Here is a 16,430-nt window from a genome sequence, read left to right as displayed (position 1 = left end):
GCTTGCCGCAGGGCTTTAAGAGAAGCAACTAGGAAAGTTCCTTGCGATATCCCGTCCTAGTTGCCCTGACGTCCCGCTTCAGCCTTCAAAACGGTGCAGGCGTCACACATACATGAGAATTCTCACACCTGGTTTCTTTCACCCGCTGTTCTACCTCTTTACATGGCTACAGCAAAATCTTTCTAGGCAGATCTTCACTGAAATTTGCTTGAAGATAGCCAGTTCCTGCTGGGCTGGTTGATATTGTCAGTGATATCACCATCTACCCAGTCCGCTCTTCCTTTGCATAGTGAAGCACCCAAGACATCCCCCCTCGCTATGCCTTATACCAAGGATGTTAACCGGAGCCGCGTCGAGGCAGCCCTGTCTAGGATGACTGCGGAGGATACTGCTCACCTGGCCTCTGTTCTCGAATTTGAAGGCTCGTTGGCCGATAGACTCCAAAAAACCAGCATTGGCCCTTATGTCGTCGATAGTGAAGGGATGATCCGTGTCCCAGCCGTTCTCTTCGCTGGTGACCCAAGCAAGGTATGCCTTCTTTTGCTGTCTGCTTCGGCTGGTGTTGGAATGATAATATCTGTGGCTTGTTATATACTTATGAATTCGAATACAGGGGCTGCCGGGGATCATTCTTACTCCGACGACACCAACTATGCCTATCATTCGTGGCATACCCGCCTTTCCAGCATCGCCACCTTTTCCACCACCTCCCACTCCACTGGGTTTCGAGTTCAAAAACAATACCGAACGTTACTTCTTTGCCATTGCTGCCCGCGCACTCCAGGAGGCTGTGAAACTCCCTGAGAATCCACCGCCAGCTGGCTGGTTACCCAGCCAGAAATGCCCCATCTTCTATACCTCAATCCTTGACCAGTTCACTGTCTGCTTCCACGACCAGCTCCAAAGAAGGGGCCTTTACAAGGAGGAGGCCTTCATGGAAGAATGTCAACACCACTATGTCAGCATTCTCAACAATGTCCGTTCTAGATGGCATTATTCGCCATTTGGCTCGATTGACGGATTCATAACCACCATCCAGACTCCCCACAGCGAAATTGCAGCACAGGCGTTGAAACACACTATCAGAAAGCCCACTTCTCCTCCGCCAGCTGGATGGAAGATCAACGAGCCCCTGCACACCTATTATGTTATCATGCTCGCGAGGTTCCGCATCCATTTACGCAACATGCTGAGGAACTATGAAGGCCTTCTGGTTGATGAACCGCTCGACCTTCAAGAGTCTCTCTGCCGATTCACCGAGCTTGTCATCCGGGAGTACCGCCGTATCTGGATTACGAACTATGGGTTGATGAGGAACTGATCGAGAGACGACTGCCTAAAAAATAGCATCTCTCTGCTATCTTCCGGACCGGAGCTGGTTTATGAATAAAAAGAAGAAAAAAAAGGGGGGAGCCACATAACTGCATACTATATTACGTGTGAATAGAATTAACAATAACCAGCCGATTAGCCGCGATAAGAAATTACGTCACTTAAAAACAGTCCAACCTCGTAAAAAGCTTTTGCTCTTCTATCTTCACCCTTTTTCACGTCTTCACTCACTGGCAAAAAAAGGCCTTTCTTTCATTTGACAGTCACTTCACTCTTCACTGGAGGCCCTTAGATGCTTATATTAGATATCTAAACCTGAAAAAACCGGCCTCCCACCTGTCTACCCAACTGCGATCCTGAAACACCAACTGGAAGCGGCCGTTAGTTCGCATAGAAGACTGCTTTACTTGTTTATTTAGAAGAATAGATACTGCCAATCCGGCCTATCCTCATGCCCGACATCGATAGAGTGTTCGCCGAAATGAAGGGACAATCTGGGGAGGACTATACGGGCTCTATGCGACAGTTCCGGAGCCTGGTGAACTCGTCTCCAGAGACGCTGTACAATGATTTTTCCTCCGCAGGAAGTGCAGCACACAGTGTATCGGATTTTCAACCATCTCGAAGAAACCACGGTCTTGTTAGAACGAGGTCAGACCCATTTAAACCGAATACTACTACCATAGCTCCCCGAACTCAACCTGAGACCCCCTATTCTCAGCACATGGGGTATGTTTGTTGCCCAGAGGAACGTATAGTGTTCAACGAAGCTAACAGACTGCTCTTTTTCAATGTAGGATTCGATGGGCTCCGTTGAATATAAGTCTTAAACGACGGCTCCAGACGCTTGTTGTTCTTCTTCATACCATCTCCATTGCCTTTTGCCTGATGTCGTTTTTCTTCTGCTGCGCCATCCCGCTCTTCTGGCCTATCCTATTCCCGTACGTGATATACATATCGTTGTTCTCCAAGGCCGCGACGGATGGAAACCTTTCCAGAAGAAACAACTTCATTCGATCTCTTTCCATCTGGAAACTGTTCGGATCGTATTTTCCAGCTCGCCTTCATCGAACAGTGCCTCTGCCACCAACCCGAAAATACATCTTCGGTTACCACCCGCATGGAATCATCTCCCACGGGGCGTTCGTAGCCTTCGCTACCGAAGGTCTGGGCTTTTCGAGGCTCTTTCCCGGAATCACAAACACATTGCTTACTCTGGATTCCAATTTCCGCCTTCCATTCTACCGTGACTGGGCGTTGGCAATGGGCTTAGGCAGTGTGTCTCGGGAATCTTGTGAGAACATCCTTTCAAAGGGCGGAATGAACAGAGAAGGCATGGGCCGTGCAATCACCATCGTAATAGGCGGCGCGCGAGAGTCTCTAGATGCCCAACCACATACCCTTCGACTGATCCTTCGTCGACGAAAAGGATTCGTGAAACTTGCTATCCGTACAGGTGCAGACCTCGTTCCTGTCCTTGCATTTGGTGAGAATGAGCTGTACGAGCAGGTAAACTCTGATCAGCACCCGCTCATCCATAGATTCCAGATGCTCGTGAAGAGTTCTATGGGATTCACTATCCCACTTTTCCATGCGAGAGGGGTCTTCAATTATGATGTTGGCTTAATGCCATATCGAAGACCGTTGAACATCGTTGTCGGTAGACCCATTCCAGTTATCCAGCAGAGTGACAGGAGCAAGATGGATGATGCATACATTGATGAGCTGCATGAGAAATATATTCAAGAACTGGAGAAGATGTGGGAGGAGTGGAAGGACACTTTTGCTCCAAACCGTATCTCAGAGCTTGAGATCGCTTCCTAAGCGTTATCTCTGCCGTCTTTGATGACCTAGGGTTTTTTTATTCTTTTCAAATTTTGGACACTATTCTAATAACTGATAGGAGGCATCGGTCTTTGTGATACAATTTCTGGTCTGATTGGTTTTCTTCTCGGGTCATCGGCGTTGGTTGGTAGTATCAGTTATACACAATCATATATTCTACCTATTTTGGTCTCCTATAACTGAATGGACACGTCTGCCTCCATTATCCGTGCCATAAAAAATAGAGTAATCCGAATTCAGACCTATTGAGGAAGCTTTATGTATTCCTATGATTCATCTATCTTCACTATCAATTGTTTCACAGGGAAATAATAGGTGGCATGTGGTAATACCGTACTCTAGATATCAGTATCCAGCGGGCAGCGGTGTACCGAATTTAAATATGGGATGCACGCCTCGCTGTGAAACCCAGAAATAAAACAATCTGTGACATTGATGGCCAGCAACATATGTGGGGAGGGACAGACATTGGATGTATAGGGTATCTCATGTTGCCTCGAAACAAAGAAAAAAAAAGAAATGATAATGAGGAAAAAAGAATGTTGTCGCTGCAAGCGCTCAATAAAAAACCAATAAACCAAAACGCCAGGAATTTCTTCCAAAACCGACCATTAACTGTGTATCCTAGAATATAAAACAGGATAATAAGCCCGGTAATCAAACGATTCCCATCCAGTCCATTTTTCCATCGACATTCTTCCAACCTCCATGGGCAATTGCCTTGTCCCATCCTAGCATAACGGCCAACAGGCGGCATGTAGTACTGCTCACTGCACAAACAACACCATCCCCCTCTGCCAGAAGCGCCAGATCCGTGAGATACGTTTTACCGACTAGCTCACGCAGCTGCAGTGCTTCGGGAGATGGGTCGAAGCGAAGCCTATCGTATTCCGATTCGCGGACAACGCGATGTGGGGGGAATACGGATGACTTTCCATGGGATGCGGAAGGGCTGCCTTCCGCCGAGGGGATGAGTGATGTATCACCGAGAGACCAGAAAATGCTGTTGAAGAATCCACCTTCCCAACCAATATTTAGATCTTTCAACGGCCTTTTGGCAACAATCTTGGCGGATTTGCCGTTAGGTTCCTCCATTGCCTCAGATAAAGCATCTAGAGAGTCTTTGCTGCTCAAGGAGAGGTAGGACTGGGCCTTGACTATACCTCTCATCTCAGGGGAAGAGTATGTCTCTGGATCATCGGAGGCTACGATCATGCTCGATGTAGCTCTGTATTCGGCCTGGGAGGTCTTCTTGCTACTACTGCTATTGATGCTGTAAGCAGACATAATCTTCCGGTTGAAAAAGGAAGTGACCAGATCATTTGCTGCCTCGACATATGTATCAAGCGGAATATAAGATTTTTCGAATTGGAACTCGAATGGATGACGGTCACCACGGCGGATGTGAATACTAATTAGTGGTCCGCCACCCTTTGGAATGGAGCTTCGGATTTCCGCCATTCGTTGCTCTAGGTATTTTGCATCATCGCTATCGATATGGAAGAGGGCTTCGTATCCCGCACGGAGAAACTTGAACATTTCCTTCTGGCGGTCGGCACCTGCTTTCCGTGTACTCTCGAATTGCTCGTTGAATTTCTGTCCAAAAGTCCATGGGGCCGTAGCTGACGAAACGAGGAGATGGCGTGCGTGGTGAGGGAATGGGGTTCTATGTGAAACTGGGGGAGGCTGACAGTCGGGCAATGGGGGGGTTTTAAAATATTTGGTATATCGACCATAAGACCAATTCTTGTCGTCTATGAAGAATGACCTTCCTTCCTTCTTTGCAAGGCCATAGCTCATCCATAAGCCCATTAAGGTCGCGCCCATACCGGCATCTTCCGTCTGCATCACAAATGTCAAGCTCTTCTTGCAGACAGGCATTGTGTCTCGCATCCTGAGATATTTCTCGCCGCCCACAACATTATCGGCGACATTTCTAGGGGTACGTCCATTCAGCTTGGACGGAATGATGTCCTGCAGTTTTGCATCATCGATATCAATATAATTCTTATCGACCTGGTAGTATCCATTACGTTCTTTCCCATCAGAGAGATGCCGCGCCATTGCCTCGGCTTGCGTGCATAATTTCGAATATTCCGAAGGAGAAAGAGGATAATTGAGATTCTCAGGCAGTGAGATTGTCCACTTTGACCTTCCGCGTGAGTCTTCCACTAGAACCGGGCCCGCAACTTCCGGTAGTGTATCGCTTTCAATAATTTCGTAGCTGCCGACCTTACCAGCCAGGGTGACTGGGTCAAGACGTGTAGACCAGGGTGATGACTGTATGCAGAAGAATATCCCAACCAGACATCCAATCCACACAGAGAGCCTTCGAAGCCGTATCAACCATCTTGGTAACGGTGCTTTACCTTGCCTGGGCAGCACGACTGGTAGGCTGGGAGAGGGCAGTGGAGAGTCGAGTAATGGGACCCTCAGGCTGCCACTGGATAGGGTAGCCGGTGCCCTTCGCACACTCATGTCATGTAAGTTTCGTCGAGATGCGATAATCATATTGAAAATCAGACAAAGGTTGTCTTTCGAAGACAGTTCAAAGCCACGAATCACTCAGTCCGCGGCTCTTTTTCTCTCAGTGCATCAATATCGTTCTTACCAACGACGAGCGAAATTGATCCTAATCCTATCGTTGAGCCTCGTTAAAGTGACCCCAACATTCGTTTATGTGCACCAAGGACAGGCGTTTCCCCTCCCAAGCAAAAGAGTATCGGGAGCAAATATGCAAATAAAGGAATGACTTCCACCAGACCGGCCAGAGGAATATTATGATCAAATGCACCGATGCTTAAGCAAAGAAAAAGGAGAGACAAAGGAACGGCTTGGGGGAAAAAAACCGCTCCACAAGCAAAATATATATAAAAGAAACGGCAATTGAAGCTAGAGAAACGGTACTGAGCGGGCACGGGGCAGCAAAAAGCAGAGGGCATCCAAGGGGTCGGAGCATATATGATATTGAAGCATATATGTAACGACAGTGGACCCGGTTATCTATATGAAGAAGAAGATGTACCACGAGAGGAAGTCTAAACCGATGCCAGTCGATCACTAAGTATATAGTCCTTGAAAATCCCCCAAAGGGTGGGTTAGGAAATGGGAGGAGAAAGAAACGGAAGAGAATGAAGCGGAAGAGAAAGAAATGGAATGGAAAGATTTTTGGAGAGATGAGCCGCTCGATCAAGAAGCCATAGACGCAGGAACGGGCTATTTTTGGCAGACCAGCATGCCTTTTGAGTGAGAAAACCCTCCTGGATATTTTATATCAAACACCAAGGGTGACCATCGTGTGAGGCCAAGTTGTCTTGCTGTCACAGGGAGGGAAGGGCGATTTTCGCCGCTAACGAGTGGGAAAAAAAAACCCGCGTACGAGGTTACTAACCAGCAGAGCAGCGTTGCAAGGGACAGAAATATGGGGAAGAGAGGGTCAGGGCCGCGGATCCTAATCATATAATTAACCCGGACATGTAATTAGGACTGCCTAGTAGCGTATCACCTCGACAAGCGACCAGGTGTGACGTCAGGGGGTGAATTTGAACTCGATATTGCTGATCTGAGGACAAGCCCTGGTTGCAAGCCCAGTAGGCTACCGTTCTCGAATGATGATCCGTCTATCAAGGTGACATGTCCATCCGCAGAGTGGCGGGAGTGGGAGAGGCACCGCCCTGCGTTGACAGGAGAACCATCATTCCCCTCCGATATGGCATCTTCGTGTTTCAACCTTTGGCAGCAGGGAAAACAGACAGGTGAGACGTCGCTGATTGGACATGGCTCAAGGGAGACTCTGTTTGAAGTCTTTCTGCTGTGGAGGGGTCGCGATTAGTGATTCGTGATAGCCGAAGCATGGCCAATCCTTGGTGGAGCCGCCAGTGTTTCAGAATCGCCATGAGCAACCGATGAGCACCAGCACTGCTCTCAGACTGGCCTGACTAAGGACGGAGCATTATGTTATTTGCCGTTGGTGGCTTGGTGAGATTTGATATTCTCCATACTTATAATGCGGTGCATAGCCAAATCATGAATGTCTACGAAGCCTCGTCGCTGAAGTCGTTTTTTCTTTTTTATATATGAAGATGCAGTTAACTGACTAAGCAGCAGACAGATGAGTCAGCACTGCAGGGGTTATCCAATGAAATCGAAGTAAAGTTCTCCACTCCGGATATAAATTTTACCGATATGACACGTGACTCCCTCGTCGCTGTCTACTTCAGGGCTTGAATAACCTTCGTACAGATGCTAAGTGTATTGCAGGTTAGCTGTTGGCATGTAGGTAAAGGGTGTTTATCAACTCGAAAACCTCAAGGTCATTGTAACAGCCGTATGGGAGAAACAGTGGTGAGTCATTCAAATGACTATACATGTACACTGCGGATACCATCACAAGGTCCGTACCCATTCTATATCCTCTTCATGTCCCTCACAAGAACGGACCATTTGGATCCCATGGATTGAATGCTTCTACCGACGTTGAAGATGCCATGCATCGGTGATAATGACCAAAGCTGCGAGAGTGACGTCAACAAGGCTGTTCGTGTATTTCGATTGCAAGGCATTAATAACCCCCATGCATGCTGACAATGCTGACACCCGGCCCCCTCATCTCTACATAGTATGTACTCTGTTCCTATAAGAGCTATCCCAACACCGGATCAAGCTAATAAGCACCCATCGGACGCTCGAAACATCTCAACGTTCTCAAGTAGAATTATCCTTCAAGTTGTGAAATAAAAGCAAATGAACTGGATGTTCGGCACGTCTCTAGAAGAGAAGGTGGTAGCGCATACGAGATGCCGTGGAAGTCTTAGATAGCCAAAATGAACGATGAACAACGATCTTTGAGTTTGTGAGGCATCGTTAGGCCTTTTTGATTCTTTAATGCAGACAAAGCGAGATTAACAAGGATGGCACGGCCCGCCTTAGCGGCCTCGGCATGTGACTATCACGTGTTGTAGTTTGAATGCTGATTCATTAACTATAACACGTGATATAACCCCCTCCAAGAGACGCGAGAGAGGAGAGAAAAGACATGAGCAGACAAAACAGAACGATGAAGCTGCTTCAATTACCCCTTGAATTAGTTCAGATGATTGCTGAAGCCTTAGGGAATGAAAATGATATCAATGCGCTTGTCCAAACATGCCGTCACCTTCACCAAAGTCTCAATGTCTTTCTCTATCGCTACAATGTACGCAACTCCGAAAGCTCAGGACTAGTCCACGCCGCGAATGCCGGAATAGAAACAGCAGTTAAAAGGTTACTTGATGAAGGGGCCGATCTCCACACTTGGTATCTAGAGCCACCGCTAGTTCTAGCAGCAATTAACGGACATTTGGGAGTGCTCAAACTCCTGATAGATAAGGGGGCTGATTTGTCCGCCTATGATACCCCCTATCATCGCACAGCTCTATTTTGGGCAGTAGTATATGATAATGAAGAAGTAACAAAATTTTTACTCGATAAAGGAGCCGACCCCGACGCGTTGGATACAGATGGCTGTTCTCCGTTGTTCGCAGCAATAGAGGAAGGAAAGATAGGAATGGTCAAATTATTACTCGAGAATGGAGCCAAAAAAAATATCATAAATGAAAATGAAGAGACTCCCCTAACAATAGCTGTGGAAAGCGGGAATGAAGAGATTGTTAGGCTCTTACTTGAGAAAGATGTTGATCTAGAGTTTATAAATGACCCCGAAAATACCCCCTTAGCTCTGGCGGCTGAATATGGATATCTGGAAATAGTCAACATCTTGCTGCAGAAAGGAGCATCTACTGAGGTTGTCAATGATAATGGCCTTAGCCCTCTATCTGCCGCCACAGAATCGGGACATGTGGAAATAATGGAACTTTTGCTAGAGAATGGAGCTGATATAGAGTTCCGGGATAGTGACGGCAGCACACCCTTAGCCATTGCAGTAGACAGTCTGCAGATGGGGGCCGCTAAATTACTGCTGGATAAGAAAGCGGACATAGAGTCCAGGGATTTTACTGGCGGTTCCCCTTTGGCCGTGGCAGCAGGAAATGGAAAACATGAATATACCAAGTTACTGCTTGAGTATGGGGCCGACATAGAATCTCGAGATTTAACTGGCGACACCCCGCTATCGTTGGCAGCAAGAAAGGGAAATTTGGAGTCTGCTACGCTACTTCTTGATAACGGAGCTAATATAGAGAACCTGGATGAATATGGCCAAACTCCGTTACTTGTTGCAACATTCTTTGGGTATATTGACCTGGTTAACTTTCTACTTGATCGCAGGGCTTCTATCGATGTCAAAGATAAATTTGGTCGAACTCCGTTATCCCTTGCAATTTCAAGGGGTAATAGGGAATTACGCGATATCTTAGTGGAAAAGGGGGCTATCCGTGACGATGGAGTCTGATTATAGCCCGGCCTAGCCAAAAGGTAGAGTAGGTCTTGCCAGACAGCGTCCTCGATGTATATACTATTCACTATCGTTTACGATTTGTTTTGGTTTTCTGCTGGCCGCAGGCTAATAGACTATTGAGTGGCATTTTTCTAGCATCTTTGAAGACATCTATAAATTTGTAGGCAAGCAACGCTACTGGGTAACGAATAATATCACATTCAGCCAATTTGTCACCTTATTCTGATTGAGATCCGGGGCAGGAAAGAGTGAGAGCTTATGGGAAGTCTCAATAAAAAATAGTACGAATAATATTGTATCCATACTTTATAAAAATTTCAAAGGTCTTTTATCCTTTATCAGCGGTAGGAAGATGAATGAGGAGCGGAAATCGTATAAGGAGAACAGCAGAACAATGACGAAATAGTCATAAGAGACGAACAAAAAAGAGAATGGGGATATATAACTGACATGTCTGAAAAGAAGAAAAAAGAGCAAGAAAATGAGGCAAAATCAATCGTATCTGGCTTTTGACAGATCAAACAATTAAGGTTGACCACCAAGGCCAAACAAACAAGTAACGAAATATCAGGATACCCAACTTATACAGAGAAGCAGAAGAAATACAATGTGCGTAGGCTCAAGGCAGGGAAAAATGACATGGCAAGAATATGTGGATAGGCTGAAAAAGAAAAGAAAAAGACTCTTTTTGCAAGAAAAACGTGCATAACCAAGGCATAAACGAGGTGAATGTAAAACGAAATATGTCGAAATTTAGACGAAACAATCAAACTCATCTGGTAAGCCATCTGTAAGACTAAATCAAATAAAATCATGACCAACGTTACTTGGGCAGCTGTAGGAAAAGCCAAGCGTAGTCGCAACTACGATGACAGGGGCCTTGATGCTGACTCGTATGAGTTGCCAGCGGTCGTATTCATGGATGCGGGCCCTGGATTTGACTTCAAGGACTCCCCACGCTGAAGTTGACTTTCGGAACTAGATGATATGGAGCCTTTGGCACGGATATGGTTGTGTTTGGTATCCGAAAATAAACCATTGCTTGTTGATATAGGCTCTGCAACGGTGTCAGTTGATATCCTGCTTGATGTGGGTGGAGTTCCAGCGTAGCTTTTCGGTGATATGCCAGCACTAGAAACTCGCATATGGCCCCTGGAAGTCTTGATGAGATGCCCGCTCTCTACCCGATCTTGAATCATTTCGTCTAGCATCCGTGACATCTCATCAACGCTCTTCCGCTTCTTGTCTCTTTCTTCGGCCGTTAGTTTAACTGGTGGGAGAAGGTTGGGGCTAACCCTTCCTAACACCGAGCCAGGGCCGGCACCGCTATTGTTGAATAATGAGTTTGTCTCACCCGGGTGGCTGTTGTTGTTATGGTGGTGGTGATGAGGTAATATGGCATTATTGATGCCCATGGTTTTGTAATCTGCTCCCACTGGTGGCGGAGGGTGAAGCGGTGGAGGCGTAGGCGCAGCATCTGCCCGACCTGATGCGTTTGTGCTCCCACCGGTGAGATGCGCCATATCCCTTTGCCTCGCCGCTGATCTCAATGCTGCTACCATCCGATCTTTGTCATCTAGCTGCAGTCGTAAGTCTGCGATTTCCATATCTTTCTCCCGCAAGGCAGCAGCGAGATCTGAGTCGTTATTTGAGGACGATGTAGTGCTACATGATTTGAGATGGTGGTGATTTAGGCCCATCGAAACGCGGGAATGGCTTGATCGACGAGCTTGAAGTAGTCGACGCTCAAGGGTTGAAATGTATCTGTTTTTATCTGCGAGGTCGGCTTGAAGAGCATTTACTTGGACCTGTAAGCTCGCCATACCGTCGGCAAATTCACCTATCATTTCATCGTCGTCATCGTGGTGGTGGTTAAAGGAGGCAGACGGGTTGGTATGGCCCGCTGCGCTGGTACTTGTGCTTTTCATTGAGGCAAGAGACGTAGAGCGGTTTAATGCTGAGCCGGCACCCAGGGTTGACTGGGAGGCTGAAGATCGTAACGATCGTATATCCACGGATCCCGGGCTGGTTTGGGAGAATCTGCCTAAGCTTGCGTTGACACCGGTCGATTTAGAGCATAGGATCAACCTATTAAGGTGCTCAATTCTCTCCTTCAGCGCAGTTCGAGCAAGCTGCATCTCCAACATTTGTTCTTCATGACGAAGCTCAGCTTCTTTTTCCCTCGCTCTCTCCTCCTCTTTAGATTCAGCCTCGGTGTGAGATGTTGGTGTCTCAGCTTTGGCTTGATTCTCTAATTGGCGTCGTAGAGATTGTATCTCCATCCTATATCGTTCGAGCAGGACTCTGCTACCTGCATCTCCGGCACCGCTGCCCAATGACTCTTCAGCACGCTTCGCGTGGCTGACGATATTATTCTTTGCTCGTGCAGCGAACTTCAGCGTGTTCATGGTCTCGTTCGTATGAGACTGTGAAGATGCTGCAGTTGTACCGGATCCAACCTGTATCGTACATAGAATACTGACTAGAGAGTTACCTGACAGCGCCGGCTGAAGCAATCGAGTCAGCTTGCTATCTCTGTAGGGTAAGTGTTTCCCTTCCTTGTCTCCATTTTTGCCCTCCTTTTCGACGGATAGACGGGCAATGACTGTCCCCAACGTGAGTAAACTCTTGTTAATATGGGCACCTTCTGTTCGGCGCTCTTTGCTTTCTGCAGCACGTTCGGAACCAGCGAGATCGATCAAACTAAGCGTCGATACTCGAACCCCGCCTGGCGCAATAGCAGCGCGTTTCTCATGTCCACTTGTAGGGGCTCGTTCTCTGCTTTCCACCACAATTTGTACAACAGCGTGACTTCGAGAACTCCGTGAATTGAACTGGGTACTGGATGTTCGCCTAGAATGGTCACCTCTGGCGATGACCCGTAAAAGCTGTGTTGGACTTTGGACTATCTCCTCTTTGAGTGGTGTGGCGTAGACACCTCGCTTGCTATCTTCGCGCAACTTGATCTCTTCCTGTTGTCCTTGTGCGCCGCCACTTCCTTGTCCTGCGGCGGACATGGACAGCAGATCGTGAATCTTTTCATTATATATTTCTAAATAGCTGACTCGAAGTAAGAATTCGCGGTGCGGTGTTTCTCGAATATATGAGAAAATGTCCGTAATAGCGAGCGGGATGACACCGGGGGATGTAGCGGTCCCCTGCATAGAAAATGTCTTTCCAGTGCCGGTCATTCCATATGCAAAAACCGTGCCGTGATACCCTTCCATAACACGGCGGACGAGTCGTTTCGCAGATGCATCATACACCTTAGCATTATTATCATGAGTGGTAAAAACGTTATCTATAATCAGTTAGTTTAAGACGTTCTCTCTCTCTTAAGCTCACGGGTAGAGGATGGGTAAATACCATAATAATAATCGCCCCCTTCTTTTCCCCTATACGAAACCAAACTTCTTCGGCCATCGACCAACCATTCTCCTTCAGAGCTCTTGCCATCTGGAGATGATAGATCCGGTCGAACACGTACACTTACTATAACGTTGCCTTTCCCTTCCCTGGTTTTGGAGTTTCGGTGCGAACTCCCTGATGCCTCTTCTACGCCATCTCGCCCTCGCCGCGTGCTATCTTCATTATCGTCGTATGTAGTAGCACTTGTCGAATATGAGTCCTGGGTAGATGAACTCCTGCTCTGCGTAGGAGAAATTACGCTGGCGTGGCCTCCGGAATTCCGGGAATTGGGGATCGATTTACCATCCCCGCTACCGTTGAGCAGGCTTGGTGTTTTTGAGTTCTTTAGCTGTGAGCCAGCTCCTGTGTCGATGCGTGGGGCTTTTCTCTTTGCTCTGGAACCAGATGCTGGTTTGGCGCTGTCTGTGGGGTTGCTTGAGAAGGAGGATTGAGTGGAGAGAGATGGCCGACTGGCCTTGGGGGGTTGTGGAAATGCAGCAATGCTCACTGTTCGGCGAATGGATTTGTCTGGGCTCCCCGAGGTAAGACATACCGAGGGTGATCGGAACGAACTTTTATTCGGTGATGATGAGGACGGTCCGAGGCTGGAGGGTACCGTGGATTTGGTTTGGGCAGTAGTGGGAGATCGTAATTTTGAAGGAAGAGAGGGAGTTGAGTATAACTTAGCCGATTCGCCAGGTCCGGGCATGCTTTTTCTAGATTTCGAAGCTGGTATCGGCGGGAGAGCTGACGTAGGAGGGCTTCGAGGAGGAGGGTTGGATGGCAACCGAGACGGTTGCGGAATAGTCGAAGTCATATCTGCAGCCTGAAGGAAACAACGAATACAGTCATCACCGCCTCAACGTCTGCCAGAGAGAATGAGCAGGTGGGTTAGAGCAGCTAGGATGGCAGAGACGACGAGAACTGCGGCTTGACAGCGCAGTTTTTCCTTCTCTCCCTTAGTGAGTGAGATATGGTATGACGATATCAATCAGGGTGTAATATGAGATGTTGCGCGTGGAATTGGGGATGTGCTATGAATCCGTTGCACTATGCCTCACGACTTGCATGAGACATCTTCGAGGATTTGTACGACAGGGACGATAAATGGCATGCAGCGGACTATGCGAGGAGGCCAGTACAGGCACATGGAATGGGAGGGATCACCGGAAAGCCCCAAGCAGAAAAAAAGCGACGGGAACAGCAAGCCAGCATCAGCACCAGCTCCAGCAGCAGAAATATCGAAAGCGAGCCGGGGGGCCTGCCTGAGAACGCTGTGTAATCTTTGGGCATCAGTTACAAAGACCTGAACAGGGATGGCCGGTAGGGGAAACAAGATTTCCTCAAGGGTGTCTGCCGTTTGCCATGCATAAAGGCGAGCTCTCCAGGGAGTAGCTGGACAAGTAAATGTATACTATGATTGTATACAATATATATTGTCGCAGCTAACAGCGAGGATGGAAGTTTGAAGAGCAAAATCTGGAACAAGCTTACAGATGGGCGTCAAAATGTCGTGCGCTTGTTTTTTCTTAGTATATGGACGGGAGATCCTGGGACTGGGAGGAGGCGAAAACTCGAAGAGAGGCGAACAGAGAAGCCGCGCGGTGAAATCAATAGCACTCTATTGATTCAATAACAGGATAATAACATCAAAAAGGGGAGCAAAATTACACGCCGATGCTGGATGCTGGATTGCGAACGAGATTATGATGGTGAGCGATCCAAAAAAGAAGCGCTAAAAAAAGGGGGGAAAGAGGAGCAAAAGAAAAAAAAAATAGGGAGAGCGGGGACCTTCACGGAAAAGAAGGGGGTAAACAAAATCGAGGAAAAAAGTATTGCGATCTTGAAGAGAAGGAAAACAAGAATAGAAAACAAAAAGGGTTGCTATCCGACCCCGAAAAAAACCAGTGAGCAGGAATATCGAATCTTAGCTAATTGATGAAAAGCATGCAGGCGTGCAAGCTTAAAGCGCCTGGCCACACACAGTTCTTCTTGTCCGAGTCTTATCGTACAAATCCTACCCAACCACAGCCATCGGCAGATGTGTACAAAGAGCCAGGAGGCGCAACGACGGGACTCACAGCCGTGACAGCGTGCATGGGCACACAAATGATGGGGACAAGGGACTGGGATCCGACAGGTCGAGTGGTTGCGTTCGGTCCAGGGGGCGGTGTTAAGAAGGTTAGGTCTCCTTGAAGGGCCTGTCCCTCAGGACTGGCTAATCCCAATCCTGCAAAGTCCTTCTCCCGCTCATTCTGTTTATAGGCAGGCCGTAACTATGTAGTGTTGTTGCTAGACTAGATTGCTTTGAGAGAAGCCTAAGAGATTTTTTTAAAGGGGCGGGAACATTTTAGTGGCTTGCCCTTGAGATCCTCGAGTCCAGTAGAGCTGATTGGCCAGTGTGGAGAGCCTGTGCGGATTCAAAGTGAGCATGGAGGCCATTAGATGGAGCTGAGAGGATGGATACTTGCAATAACTCCGGCCACGATCGCCTGATCTCGTGAAGCAGACGCTGATATATCAACTTGGCTTGACATGCAAAAGCTGAACTTTTCAGAGTTGAAGTCGAGAAATACCAAAAAGAGAAAAATGTCAATAGAGTCACATGATATGCTTATGTAAGTTAGGGGTAAAAAACATTAAAAAAAAGATAAAAAATTACAAGCAGAAGTTGATGTTATAGCTCTGGGACTCGATTAAGGGCATGGGTAGGACGGGTGAGAGTAGATATTCTATTCGCTGTCGTTCTCGTTATGCCAAGTTCGTACACTGAGACCGTTGGAGAGGCGGGTAACATGGCCATCGAATGGAATATTGATATATACGGAGTATTTGCCATCGTGTGATAGACAGTCACAGACGGGATGAACTCCTGGCCTAGGCGGTTTACAGACGTAAGGCTGAATAGGGATTGGAAGATGTGGAGGTATGTCTATCCTTACTATCTATGTATGGCGTAGTATATATATTTATGGCGTCGTATAACTAATTTAAACATGCAGATATAACGGCATTTTCAAGCTGACCCGGTAGATTTGAATGCACGATGACATAGCATACTCCGTAAGACCGTGATTAAAATCCTGGAACTGGCGTTTCAGGATTTCAGATGACGATTGCGATTAGATAAATAGCCAACGTCACTGCGTCTGGATCTGGATTCAGCCACGAACTGAGACGGTTCTCACGATGAGCAAAATGCCTTCAGATACCCCAGTCTCCAACCCCATTTATCTATACGGAGCATGGCGAAACACCCCAGGCCGACCAGTTGCAAGGCACCCTGTCCGAACCCTGCCCTTAACCGGTTCTCACACCAGGGCTGGAAGTCAACAAGGCAGACGAGTTTTGAAGCTGCCAGGGCTAGGAGCGCGTACACAGTAAGGTTAAGATTTCACGGAACCAGCAGAAAAGGAGAAGGCAAGAGTTTGCCTCTTTCTATCATGTGCGA

At 47.4% G+C, this 16,430-nt stretch overlaps 7 protein-coding genes across 7 annotated transcripts; 5 read left to right on the top strand and 2 right to left on the bottom strand.

The window, feature by feature from the left end:
- Positions 1-318: 318 nt before the first annotated feature.
- MCYG_07301 (uncharacterized protein) lies at positions 319-1,321 on the top strand (the record flags this gene model as incomplete). The annotated part of the gene is made up of 2 exons (XM_002843472.1): positions 319-528; positions 614-1,321. The coding sequence occupies 2 exons, from the start codon at positions 319-321 to the stop codon at positions 1,319-1,321; spliced, it is 918 nt and encodes a 305-aa protein (XP_002843518.1).
- Positions 1,322-1,783: 462 nt separating this feature from the next.
- MCYG_07300 (diacylglycerol o-acyltransferase) lies at positions 1,784-3,156 on the top strand (the record flags this gene model as incomplete). Its single annotated transcript, XM_002843471.1, has 2 exons — positions 1,784-2,061; positions 2,130-3,156. 2 exons carry the CDS (start codon positions 1,784-1,786, stop codon positions 3,154-3,156), a joined length of 1,305 nt encoding a protein of 434 aa, XP_002843517.1.
- Positions 3,157-3,834: 678 nt separating this feature from the next.
- On the bottom strand, positions 3,835-5,688 carry MCYG_07299 (conserved hypothetical protein; the record flags this gene model as incomplete). The annotated part of the gene is made up of 1 exon (XM_002843470.1): positions 3,835-5,688. The coding sequence occupies one exon, from the start codon at positions 5,686-5,688 to the stop codon at positions 3,835-3,837; it is 1,854 nt and encodes a 617-aa protein (XP_002843516.1).
- Positions 5,689-6,328: 640 nt separating this feature from the next.
- On the top strand, positions 6,329-7,009 carry MCYG_07298 (uncharacterized protein; the record flags this gene model as incomplete). The annotated part of the gene is made up of 3 exons (XM_002843469.1): positions 6,329-6,423; positions 6,575-6,612; positions 6,672-7,009. The coding sequence occupies 3 exons, from the start codon at positions 6,329-6,331 to the stop codon at positions 7,007-7,009; spliced, it is 471 nt and encodes a 156-aa protein (XP_002843515.1).
- Positions 7,010-8,000: 991 nt separating this feature from the next.
- Positions 8,001-9,565, top strand: MCYG_07297 (ankyrin 2,3/unc44; the record flags this gene model as incomplete). Its single annotated transcript, XM_002843468.1, has 3 exons — positions 8,001-8,029; positions 8,068-8,118; positions 8,188-9,565. The coding sequence occupies 3 exons, from the start codon at positions 8,001-8,003 to the stop codon at positions 9,563-9,565; spliced, it is 1,458 nt and encodes a 485-aa protein (XP_002843514.1).
- An 869-nt stretch (positions 9,566-10,434) lies between these two features.
- Positions 10,435-13,688, bottom strand: MCYG_07296 (kinesin-II subunit; the record flags this gene model as incomplete). Its single annotated transcript, XM_002843467.1, has 3 exons — positions 10,435-12,872; positions 12,938-13,367; positions 13,533-13,688. 3 exons carry the CDS (start codon positions 13,686-13,688, stop codon positions 10,435-10,437), a joined length of 3,024 nt encoding a protein of 1,007 aa, XP_002843513.1.
- Positions 13,689-14,515: 827 nt separating this feature from the next.
- On the top strand, positions 14,516-15,175 carry MCYG_07295 (uncharacterized protein; the record flags this gene model as incomplete). Its single annotated transcript, XM_002843466.1, has 3 exons — positions 14,516-14,583; positions 14,637-14,691; positions 14,933-15,175. 3 exons carry the CDS (start codon positions 14,516-14,518, stop codon positions 15,173-15,175), a joined length of 366 nt encoding a protein of 121 aa, XP_002843512.1.
- Between the last annotated feature and the right edge of the window lie 1,255 nt (positions 15,176-16,430).

The sequence above is a fragment of the Microsporum canis genome, genomic scaffold (genome assembly GCF_000151145.1).
Source record: "Microsporum canis CBS 113480 supercont1.7 genomic scaffold, whole genome shotgun sequence".
NCBI lineage: Eukaryota > Fungi > Ascomycota > Eurotiomycetes > Onygenales > Arthrodermataceae > Microsporum > Microsporum canis.
The sequence above is the reverse complement of the archived record's forward strand: the minus strand, read 5'-3'. Positions and strand labels throughout refer to the sequence as shown.